We start from the raw sequence: 12,134 nt of genomic DNA, 5'->3' as shown, positions 1-12,134 counted from the left end.
GGAAAGAGTGTGAGACAGAAAACAGTTTGGTGGTGGTCGGAATCAATGTCAATGGGAAGGAAGGAAGAGAAAAGTACGATGAAAAGGGATGCTTGTGAAAAAGTTGCATGACCCCCCCCCCCCTCCAATAACAAAAAATGCAAAAGGGAAAAAAATTATCAGGGAGTGTTGACATAAAAAAGCACAAACACATTTTGTGTTCTTTTATTACTAAATATAGTGCAACAATAAACATTGCATTTCTTTCACCCTTTAACTTGCGTCAGAGGATATTAACTTTTCTTCCCCGACTTTTTTCTGTTCTTAACACTTGTGAATACGAAGCATGACCCTTGTTCTGTCACTGTCCAGTGCCACAAGGTCAGTTCTCCTTTCTGCAAGAAAACAGGCTTCAGATTCAAAGACGTAAACATAACACAGACCCTGCTCAAAACAAGACAAAAAAAAAAAAAAAAAAAAAAACAGGAGGAACATAAAGAATAAAAACAGAACAAGTGTTGGTGTTTTGGGCAGCATGTAATTTTGGAAAGGCAGGGCAGTTTTGATGGTGGCGATGACCCCCGCAGTCAAAAAGCCAAATCCTCGAGGAATAAAAACCAAGCAGCACCCCTCCTGGACAACACTATTGTGTGCAAGAACAGCTGCGGCCTTTGGACCGGTCGGGCCTTAGAAGGCCTGCTGGGCTGGGTTGTAGTTGAATGTTGTTGGCACGTGAGGCCTCTCTTCCAGCTTGTCATACTCCAGATGAAACTCCTTAGAGATGCAGACACAATTTTAATATGATAGGAAAAGCTCTAATCCACAACAAAAGTCTATAAAACTCATCTTGCATGCAAAAGAGGCAGCAGAAAGGCAAACTCTTACCTTGGCTACTTTCCTCCAGTTAAGACAATCAAAAAAGTAGTAGGTTCCCCTCTCGTAGGCGTTGGTCTTCAGCGTAGGCTCCATGCCAGGCGCTCTTGTTATCCAAACCCGCTCCTCTTTGTGGTACCTCCAGTCCCTGTTAAAGCTGGAGAGCGAAGATATGAAAGAGGAATAAGACCTGCGACTCCTGTGAAATTTTAACTCCAAGAACCTCTGAAGCCCCTTGAATCAAAGTTTCTCTCTAAAAAGGTCAGAGCTGCTGACAGCCTGCTGCACACCTAAATGGCTATTAGTAGAACTTTTAAAGTGAATTTAAAAAAGGTCCAAGAATCATAAGCAAAGCTAAATGAAACGTTTTACAGTGTGAACCAATCGCCATTCAAAAAGGTTAAGTACTCACAGCTCTACTGCTGCCAGAAGCTGTAGCAAGTCTCCACCATTCATGTAGTACAAGTAGAACAACAGGTCTTCACCATATCGAGCCAGTTTAATTGTAGCCAACTGGAGGCATGACAGTAAAGAATACGGAGAATCAGTTATGTACCCATATGTCCTTCCTGTGGACAACAAAGACTGTTTCTGAAGTTCATAACTACCTTGTCCCTTATGTGGATGTTGGTTAAGTATTCAGAGGGAACATGGAAGTCTGAAAAGGCAAGGACAAGTAAGTTCAGCTCTCAAAAGAATGACTACAACACATGACAACAAACCTCATTTTGAAGCTTTCCTTAAAAAACAAGCTGCCTTATCTCTCCTTTGGTCTGCAACTACACTCAAAACAGCAGAGTGCAACACGAGTGCTACTTTTTAACCGCTATTTCAGCAGAACACAGTGTGCAGCTACATGATGCAGCTTCACATCGATCCTAACAACCCCTCCTCCCTACATGTACGGTCTGTCTTATAAGCATAAAAATGTCTTCAGAGTGGCTCTTACTGAGCTAACGGACCACCAAATGATGGTTAAAACAAGGTAATTAAAAAAAATAAGATAAAAAACTCGTCCTCCACCCCACACACTTCACGTTAATGTCTTACCAATATCTTGAGGTCGACAAGGCGATGAAGCCCAGGGAGAGGCAAACTTGGGATACAAGTTTCTGTCAGGAAACAAAGTTACAGTAAGTTCTTGCCATGATGAACATCAAAACAGAACACTTGTTGGACACACGTTAGGTAAAACAGAAAGTAACAGTACAAACTAACAAATTAAGAATTCAAACCAATGCAATATCATCAAAAACACAGTCAACAGAAAGGAAAGTTCACAAGTGGAGTCTCTTTCTCAACCCACCCTTAAACTGTTGAGCATTTTAAAAATTATTCAGAAAACCAACTGGTACAGAATTGCTACTCCGGCGGCATGAAGTGCAGATATTTTTCAACAAGTTTGCAACCAATATCTTAATTTTTAGGGTAGAAATTGTTGCGTATTGTTGTGTGTCTTTTAAGTGTGCTCCACTGCTAATTGCAGTATTGACTATAATACTATGACTATAATATAACAAATAACATTAAGTTTAAATTGGATATTTGAACCCATGGTATGACTGTTTTGCTTAAAAACTATACTTAATACTACGAAATAAGTCTTGAATTATTATGTCTATAATTATGTATAATTATTATTATGTTTTATCCGTCTGGAGGCAAAAATGGTACAATTAGTATTAAACACAGCATTTACACCAGCAAAGAGTTATATCTGTCCTGGTGCGGACCAAAGGCAGAGTTTAACTAGGATTTATTCAGTAAAAAGGAAAGCTGGTAAAATGCCATTGTAGCCAAAGTAACCATTTTTGCCTGCCACGTGTATTATAGGTTGCATAACATTAAAATAACATTAAAATGGGCTACTGATTTTAATTACTGGACTGAATGATTTATCAATCCCATCTTCATCTGTTGGACTGCACGTCCAAAAGTCGGCAAACCCTAAAAGTAACTATATACAGGGTAGAACTGCTGTCTTACTCTGGTGAGTTTAAGTTGAGGCCCAGTGTTGTGAGGTCACTTCCTAGCGCCAGATGGACCATCCCCGGATCAGTCTCTGCTGCTCGGATAAACGTCAGCAGGCCAATCATGCCGAACTGGTCTGTCACCATCCCTGAAGGAATGTTCGTCACCCGACCTGCAGCAGCAGGATAAGTTTAAGAGTTTAACAAACCGCTAAAACTGGGCGGTGACGTACAGTTAATACTTACTGTCAATACATTACCTCCATATTTCTAAACCACACTTTGTGCACGCATTGGAGAGCAAACCAAGCCAATTATTTTTTAACAAGTGATGGTCACAGACAGACTAATGGAAAGATGACGATGGTCTGCATCATACTGAACATATTGTTTTGGTTTCCTCACTGTAGCCTATCCAATAATTATCTAACCCCAAATGCAGGGTAGAGAGCCCAACTGCCTCACCCAAGTTGTGCGATTAAGAAGGGATGTCTCAGTGGAATTGGAGCGATACGATTGGCTGAGAGGTCTCACCATCGGGCAACACCTGGATCCCTTTCTTCTGGTTGTTGTTCTGTGCTGAGGCCGTCTTGTCTCCAGGAAACTTGGGACCATCTGCATTGGAAGTGCTCTTGCTTGTGGAGTTCAAGTTCTACAAACAAAGAAAAGCAGTTTTAAACACAGAAACGTGAAACGTTTACATTCAACATAAATAATTGTCTCTGATGTGGAACCTTGACACAAACAGAAATCCTGCCAGATTGTGTGCTGTACAGCCATCAGCGGCTCACACTTACAGTTTTGCCGTCATCGTTGTTCAACGAGGGGTCCTTATAGTTTGGGCCGGGCAGTGCAGGGAAGTCCTCGTTATGGATGGAGAAATCCTGTGTCTGTTCAGTTGATGGCTTTGTCACCATGCCAACTTGATGATGAACACAGTGAAGTAGAGATTATAATTTCCCAAAGTGTAACAAGCAATAAATCACAATGAAAGAGTATCATCCTTAGATGTGCATTAAAACTAAACCCTGGTTAGTATTATTAACCCAATTAAGAAGCACATATTAATTTCCTCTTCTAGTTCCTACAGCGTAATGAGGGTAAAAATAAACACTTTCTTGGGCCTAATGGCCTACCATAAGGAGCCCGTCCAGTCAGTGGGTTGATCACCGGGGTTGGGTTTCCTGTCCCTTCTCTCCGACTCCTGTCTGCTAACGCAGGGAAGTCTGACAAATCCAGTCCCGTTACATTTTCACTCCCATCTGCAGCATTAAGAAGGTTAGGAACTTTTAAAGTGTAATGTGACCCTTAATTCAATTTATCTGCCTAATAAAGTGGCAATTCTTCATCTGGTTATTTTATTACTTTGTAAATGAATAAAAATTTCCCTCCCCTAAGTAGTACATTTTGGCCAGCTAATTTGAATAGTAGTTGTGCTTCCTGCTTCTTAAAAGCTTTTTAAAAATAACTTTAAAATGACAAATGTCTTAAGTATTGTGCAGCAAGGGGTATTTACAAAATGTAATTTTCACTGTGGTTTTTGTATAATTGATTTTTTAAAAATCCGATTGCCGCCCATTTTGTAATATTCTATATAAAACACCTAAATTCCAGGAGTTTGTTTAAATAAAACCCAAAACAAATGGTCCCTTTGTATACCCACCTGGGTTAAACACACTAACCTGTGCCATTGAAGATGTTGCTTGCTAATGAGTTGTTCATCCCAAAAGCCTGATTGCGGTTCATACCAAATCCTGACATGCTGCAGAGATTAAAGAGAAACAAAAAACACAAAAGCTTTCATCTTCCAAATATTTACTTGCCTTCAAATGAAAAACTTTTATGTCAGAAACAAACTTAAAGGACGGCAGATCTCTACAAGGCGTTATACAGGATCTGTCTACCTGTTTATGGTGAAGGGCTGACGTGCTGGCTGCTGTTTGGGCATACAGATGATGCTGGGCGAGCTGCGGTTGGGACTGCCCAGCCCCGAGCTGCCCATACTATTGGTCCTGCCGCTCATCCCAATGCCTTGACCGACCTGAGAGTGGTTCAGCATGTTCCTCGTGTTCATTGGCAATGTCCCCCTGTTAAAACATCATCATGTCTGACTTAGTGGAGTTCACTTGTTCGTGTCATGTGAACTGTACTTTTTATTTCCAGGGATTATTTATATAACACAAATTATGTTAAACAAATGTGTGTCCAAACTGAGTCTGCAAATTCACAAACAAGTTAACACCTTCATACACACCTGCTTGGTGATGGAGGGGTATGTAGGGACATTGTGGGGACCCCTGTTGTGGGGGTGATATGACTTGGTAGCTGTGTGCCTTGTGTTAGATTTCGGTTTAACTGAGGCGTATTGTTACCCATACCCCTTACCGAGAAGCCGAGTGCACCTGCAGAAAGACATAGAAGAAAAACCGAGAGAAAAACAAATACTGTCAGCCAACCCGGAGAAGACTCTTCTTGCAGTGACTCTGTAGAGTTAAGCTCCGCTCATACTATTTAAAAGCAAGATTTCTTTTCACTCCAATTATGCTGAGAGAACAATATAATGACATAGAAACAAATAAACCCTTACTTTGTGGACCGTACAAACTTGCACCAAGCTGTGATAGCTGACCTGACGACGATGGCGAGGGAGAGGACAGCATCTGAAGGAAAACATTTGAGGACAGGACAGAGTGAGATAACTGTAAGTGGAGTTCACTCAAGGATTGACAGAAGCGTGCAGGGATGGGGACAAAACTCACATCTTTGTCCGACCGATGTGGGAACATCGACGGCTGGCTGTAGTACATGCTTTCATCATTAAAGTCGTTATCGACTACCTCGACGAACTCAAATTTCTTTCTAGCACCAAACATACCTTTTGTCACCTGAGGAGAGAGCAGAGCTGCTGTTAAAGATGTGCAAAGGGAAAGAAGTCTGGCCAGACAAATACAATTTCACAGTGACAGTGTATTTAAACACATTTATCTTAGAAACCAAGGGTTGCAAATATCTCTGTTAAAAGTTTAACCATAAGCAGTTGACATACCATTAAGGTACAACCTTTCCCATAGCTGGCAACGTGGGGTTGTTAAAATAAAGTTTTGAACAGTGTGTGTCTTAGTTTGTAAAAAGTACACGTAACTTGTGTGGAATGAAGATGTTGAACTTCCACAACAAAATTAAACTATTTATCATAACATAACATGTGTTAAACAAATCAGCTCACAGCAGAACAGTTCATTTCCTCCCTGTAAAACTTGAACGTGTACTGGTGTAGCCAATACTTACCTGACGTTACATTGACACGGTTGAGAAATAAAAGCAGCAGTGCTAACATGCTAGTTAGCCAACACTAGTGGGGCTAACGTTAGCAGGCTAAGTGCTTGTTGTAATCAATCTGCGTTAGCTTAGCGAGCTTCACGTCAGTTTGCAAGCAGGCTGCCCTAACAGGGAGCTAAGTACCACAGCATACCAAAACCTTTAACTCCAGCACCACCTGACTTAGCTACCAAGCAATAGTCGCTATAAGGCTTTTAATTTGGGCCCTCTCTGCATCCATATATCCACAGTCAGCTGGCCGTTTTCTCGGCTCAGTTTGCAGCCAGTAGCAGCAGCGACACTCTGCTGGAGCTAAAGGCTGAAGACTCGCTCCGTGCAGAAACGGAGAAGAACAAGTGAGATAAATGGCTCATACCGAAGACTTGAATGTGTAGCGAACCGCTTTAATATGACGAAAAATGAGTATAATATCCTCACCGCATTAACTTCCCTTCTCTTCGTTAGATCCAAGATGGCTGTGTGTATTCTGAATCGAAAGAGGTATAGCCTTTACCCTCTGACCTTACAACCTGCTGACCACTTCCGTACACAACACTGAAGACGTCTCAAAGTGCACTACATCAGTCCCACGGGGTGCTGAACAACGACAGAGAGCAAAGACAACAAAAAAAAAACTCAGAAAAATAATGTACACTTTGCAGTGAATATACATCTGGGCATCACTGTCAAGCCTCTGCCTCCCTCCTGTGATCATAAGGTGTCTTGCATTGTGAAAACACTGTGTTGTCTGTGGCTGCAGTCACTTAGAGACATTATTTGTCTCATTATTCAAATAATTCAGATGTCCATTTGTTTAACGCAGTCACTCAAGACTGGGATGCTGTCATCAGAGTAATGTTTTTGCAGTTTTCTCAGAGGCCTCAGGCAAGTGTGATTGGATATTAAAGCAGAAATTAATTTCACAGGAAATTGGATCACCAATTAGGCCTGGGGGCCCAGAACTCCAGGGGCCCTTAAGTCTCCCAGTTCACTGTAATTCAGTTCAATTCAGTTTTATTTATATAGTGCCAGTTCATAACAGACGTTATCTCATTGCACTTCATAGAGCAGGTTTAGACCACACTCTTTGTATCGATAAGAAACCTTGAGCAGAACCATGACTCAGGGTGGCCCACCGGTTTGTGTGGGGGGTGGCAGAGCGAGAGAGACAGAGTGAGAGTCAATACAGAAAAGAAAAACAACAGTATAGGTGGAAGTGGTACAGACATCAATAAATGTGAATAATAGCACAAATAATAATAACAATAGTAATGATAATAATAATACGACTAATAATAATTGTAGCAACTGAACTGGTGTCGGGCAGAAACATGGGGGCAACAGGCAGCCTGCAACCACAGATGCAACCACACAGCTCTGGAGCTGTACCTGCAGAAAGCAACAGAAGGAGGGAGGAGAGGGACGAGAAGGCACAAACCTATGGGAGCAGAAAGAAGTTGAGTTAGTAACATGCATTAATGGGATAAGAATGCATACAGATGAAGAAGGAAAGGAGGAAAGTGCATCAGTGGAGGTCCGCCAGCAGTCTAGGGCCATAGCAGCATAAGGGATGGTTCTAACTATAAGCTATATATCAACTGGTTTGTGCTGAATTAAACATTTTTTTTGGTAGTGTGCACTACCAAACCCCAATAAGGCAGACCCTGCTTTATTCTGATCTTGAGGTCCAGTAAAAATATAGTTTTATAACCTTCATTATTTCAGTTGTGTGCTTACATGTTGCTACCACACGGCAAATCTGGGGCCAGATAGCCCCCAAGAATAGGAAATAGCCCGGCGCACATAAAGTGGAGGCGGGGGCGGTTCACAGGAGCCCAGCAGTTTATTATAGCTCAGGGGCCCCATGGCAGATTAATTTGTAAGATACTCAAAGATACTCTTGTGTTGAGAATCTTTTGTCAAGAAATATAATGAGCCTTTATAGACCCTTTTTCACAGCAGAAAAGAAAATGGAACTAATCACATTAATGATGACGCCATCACATTAAGTGCTATAGTAATCACCTAATTAGACAATTACACCTTTGCATTTGTCTCTCTGACATATTGAAAGGTCTGCCATGAACAGGGTCTGTTAATGCAGTCACATGGCTCTTTCTGTGTGCCTGTTTGAGGCCCCCTGGTAGTACATGGATAAGGAGAGGGACAAGTGCTAAAAACAGTGTGTCAGTGAGGGAAAACAGACAAGGGGCAACCATTGCACCTTCTGATAAGGAAAATGAAATTCCTTCTCAGTTTTATCTTGTTGGAAAATAGCGCTAATGAAGGTATGCAAGATAGCATGGGCAAATCACACCTCAGGCAGGCAGGGATGACGTGCCACTTCTTACAGTTCATGAGGATGACTCCCCCAAGGATTATAAATAGGAAATGATATTCCGCTTTGGGAACTACATGATGTGGAAAACCATAACATGAGCACCTGGATTTGGAGGAATTTTAGAGTGGTTATGGCACTGTGGCACAAGTGAAAACACAGATCTATGGAGCCACACATCCTCCACCACACCTCTGTACACTTCTTAGTTTTCCTGGGAAACTGTGTCTTTATTTCTGTTCCCTACAGAAACAAGTCAGAGCAAAACACACAAACTCCCTCTTTGGTCTCCCTGCGAACGCTGACTTATACATTGCACCCTGCCCCTCCCTGTCTCTCTCTGCCACCTCTGTCATCTCGGAGAAGAAGGGGGGAAAGTCATTAGGCACAAATAGGGAGGAGAGAGCAGCTAGTGGTTGCTATCGTCATGAAAGTCAGGGCAAAGCTCAGAGCAACTGAGAGATAGTGAGAGGACTGCAATGGGGAATATCTGCCCAGGGAATAAAACACATTTTCAGCTCATTAACTTGGATAAACAAACGGCTTACTATAGGAGATGCTGAGAGTCATGGACATCAGCAGGAAAACACTGGAAAGTAAGTGTATTCTAATTCTCATTAGGATCATCTGTACGCTGATTATGTTTTCTGGATGTTGTTGACCACCGGTGATGCCTATTTTCTTTGTAAATAACTCTCCAGCATGGCTTTAATTACATGAAAGGGTGTAACTCAGCATCATAATCATGTAATTGCTGCTACATTTGGCAGCATTAATGATTTGCATTGTTAGAAACTTTTTTTTCTTTGGCCTATTATCAGGATCAATAACTCCAGAGGGGCGGTGGAGGAGCATTAATGGGAAGCCATGAAATTTTCTTGAAGACGCCAACAGCCAACCTCAGTGCAACCCTTGTCTGGCACTAAACTGATGAGGAGGACCAGCGGTGTATCAGAGACAGCGAGCAAGATGGGTAACGCCATGCGAGGCTTCATCGCATTCATCCCCTCAGAGCGCTGCCAACGCTTCTTAGTGGGGGACCTGAAGGAGATGCCATTTGATCGGACCCTGGACCTGAGCAGCCGGCAGCTGCGTCGGCTGCCTGTTGCTGCCTGTGTCTTCGACGAGCTGGTCAAGCTCTACCTGAGTGACAACAACCTCAGCAGCTTACCAGCTGAACTGCAGGGCCTGAAGAAGCTGCAGCTGCTGGCCCTCGACTTTAACTGCTTTGAGGAGCTCCCTGAAGCTGTTTGCAGATTGCCCCAGCTCAGCATCCTTTACCTGGGTAACAACAGGCTTTACCGCCTCCCCAGAGAACTGACAGAACTCAAGGAACTGAATACTCTGTGGCTGGAGACTAATTGCTTCACTGTATTCCCTGAGGTCATTTGTGAACTCTCTAATCTAAAAACCCTGCACCTCGGTTATAACCAGATATGGAGTTTACCAAAAGAGCTTAAGAGGCTGGAAGAATTGAGAAGTATCTGGCTTGCTGGGAACCAGCTGGCAGAGTTCCCCCCAGTGTTCCTTGAAATGCACTTCCTAGCTGTCATTGATGTGGATCGGAACAGGATCCGCCGCTTCCCAGCCCTGTCTCACATGCAAGGGTTGAAACTTGTCATCTATGATCATAACCCCTGTGTTAACGCTCCGGCAGTGGCCGAGGGAGTCAGAAGAGTCGGGCGCTGGGCGGACAGCTCTGATGATGAGCAGGAAAATGACGGGTCAAAAGCAGCGAGTGAAACTACAGCAGAGGTCATGGAAGTACACCCTGAGGAAGAGCACAACATTTAGGGTCAAGGAACAAAGTGACCTTCAGCTGTGGCTTGGTGGCCTGGCTGTACAGGATGATATTCAAGTGGAACACTTAAAGCCGAGTGGTGTGTTGTACGTCAGGCTGGTGGCGGGTCCATGTATGGTAAAGCCAATCATATAACCTATAAGTAGTCTAAAAACATGTCCTGCATGAAAGGGGAAATTTGAATCCTGTATGAAATGTCAGTGGCATGTTTGAATTTGTAAAAACTCTCTATATGCCTGTGTCTATATGCAGATTATCTGTTACTCAAAACGGTTCTTTTTTTACTATTTTATTTAATGGTGCAAGACATATATCTTGGTAATTTCACAGGTGTTCTTTGATCTGTGGGATCGAAACAGTACTGACGAGCATGTATTTCTGCTTGATAAATTAAGTGGTGTATTTGCAGGACAGGAACAGAATAGCATTCAAAGTTTTCTATAAAATTTACTATGCAGCTAGTTGTTGCTGGGGCTATACTGTGGTCAGCAGATACAACACATAAATCAATTACAAGCATGAGAGGGTACCACCCAAACTCAAAGATTAAGTGTGAGTTGACTGAGTTCTTACTTTATAGTGCAGGGATTGAGAAAAAGAAAAGGATGCATTACACAAATTCTTGTTCCAGGAGAGTCTGAGATATTATCTGTACCTGATATTATCTGTACCTACAGTGAGGTCTTTAATACCACTGATGGATGGTTTAAGTCAATTAGTGCACTCCTTATCCAGAGCAATGCATAATTCATTTGACAGATTGGGGCTGTGGCTTTAAATAAAGGCCGCTAATGGGCCTTAATATCATCGCCATAAGGTTCTGATTTGAAACAGATAATAAATGCAGCTTTCCAATTCCTCAGTGTACCCGGAAAGTGTTTCGTAAACAAGAATAAATATCAATCCACAATGTATAATTTGGGGCATTTTGAATCCTTTATAACAAAACGTAGGAAACGAAATTAAAACAGGCTGCATACCAGCCACTTTTACTGTTAATCTAATGATTTCAAACAGCATGAACACTGAACTGCTGTTTTCAAGCTTTAATTCAGCTTCCTGTTAAAAAAATTCCTGATCATCTTAACAAACAAAGAGATGTATATTACCAAATACAAGCTTTCCATGTAAACTGAGCTGCTGTCACGACCTTCTATAACAGATCCTTTCAAACATTAATACATTTCATGAACTTGGTTACTGTTTGCAAATCTTACATCTGTGCTTTTTTAATTTATTGCACAGAAATGTGTGTTTGTATTTCTCTTGTTATAATTTGTTTTTGTTTCCTTTGATTAATTTTCAATTAAAACGTCACTCTTGGTGTGACAGTAAGCTGGCTGCATCAAAAGGCACTGTAAATGCAAAAACTGTATTGACCGTTCTTATCAGTGTGTATTTAATATCACCTTTGATCGCTTGTCATAAATCATAAATTTAAGTCATAAATTTTATCAGTTTTTTGACAAGATTTTTTCCAAACATTCTTGATTTTAACCCAATATTTTTTGAGGATTTCATCTGAATAGTGTAAACAGTATTGACTTTATTTTAAGTGTAAGTGTTTAGAAAAAGAAACGTTTATTTGTATTTTCAACAAGCCTTATTTCAAGGTAATAGAAAAAGCTTGTGTAAGTAACTCTAAAAGTACAATTTCATAAAACACAATCAAGTTTAATAATGGACATCATATCATATTGGATAACTATTTTATTTATTTGTTAATATATAAATACTCTCTGATTTGACTCTATAACCTATATTTTATCAGTATAAAATACTAATAGAACATTTGTAAGAGGTGTGTATCTTTTGATCAGTTAAAATGTTATAAATCTAGTATTTAAGAAAAAAT

At 41.3% G+C, this 12,134-nt stretch overlaps 2 protein-coding genes and 1 long non-coding RNA gene across 5 annotated transcripts; 2 read left to right on the top strand and 1 right to left on the bottom strand.

Moving 5' to 3' along the window:
• Nucleotides 1–174: 174 nt before the first annotated feature.
• Nucleotides 175–6,706, bottom strand: cnot2 (CCR4-NOT transcription complex, subunit 2). Of its 3 annotated transcripts, none has more exons than XM_038705285.1 (15): nt 6,579–6,706; nt 5,582–5,707; nt 5,410–5,482; nt 5,077–5,224; nt 4,727–4,909; nt 4,505–4,584; nt 3,959–4,084; nt 3,620–3,744; nt 3,357–3,474; nt 2,839–2,995; nt 1,903–1,964; nt 1,461–1,510; nt 1,265–1,365; nt 865–1,009; nt 175–753 (listed from the first exon to the last, which is right to left on the bottom strand). In XM_038705285.1, the coding sequence occupies exons 2-15, from the start codon at nt 5,693–5,695 to the stop codon at nt 667–669; spliced, it is 1,569 nt and encodes a 522-aa protein (XP_038561213.1). In that variant the 5' UTR covers nt 5,696–5,707; nt 6,579–6,706; the 3' UTR covers nt 175–666. The 3 variants fall into 3 exon arrangements, with proteins under 3 accessions (XP_038561213.1, XP_038561215.1, XP_038561214.1); XM_038705287.1 differs by having other exon boundaries at nt 3,959–4,048; XM_038705286.1 differs by lacking the exon at nt 6,579–6,706 and adding an exon at nt 6,111–6,245.
• On the top strand, nt 6,384–6,849 carry LOC119893262. The gene is made up of 2 exons (XR_005442786.1): nt 6,384–6,496; nt 6,606–6,849. It is a non-coding gene; the product is annotated as an uncharacterized LOC119893262 (long non-coding RNA).
• Nucleotides 6,850–9,322: 2,473 nt separating this feature from the next.
• lrrc10 (leucine rich repeat containing 10) lies at nt 9,323–11,406 on the top strand. The gene has a single exon (XM_038705281.1). It carries the CDS (start codon nt 9,409–9,411, stop codon nt 10,270–10,272), a length of 864 nt encoding a protein of 287 aa, XP_038561209.1. The 5' UTR covers nt 9,323–9,408; the 3' UTR covers nt 10,273–11,406.
• Nucleotides 11,407–12,134: the final 728 nt, after the last annotated feature.

This window comes from Micropterus salmoides, unplaced genomic scaffold, assembly GCF_014851395.1.
Source record: "Micropterus salmoides isolate LMB-PRFRI ecotype aquatic unplaced genomic scaffold, ASM1485139v1 Ms_hic_scaffold_8, whole genome shotgun sequence".
Taxonomy (NCBI): domain Eukaryota; kingdom Metazoa; phylum Chordata; class Actinopteri; order Centrarchiformes; family Centrarchidae; genus Micropterus; species Micropterus salmoides.
The sequence above is the reverse complement of the archived record's forward strand: the minus strand, read 5'-3'. Positions and strand labels throughout refer to the sequence as shown.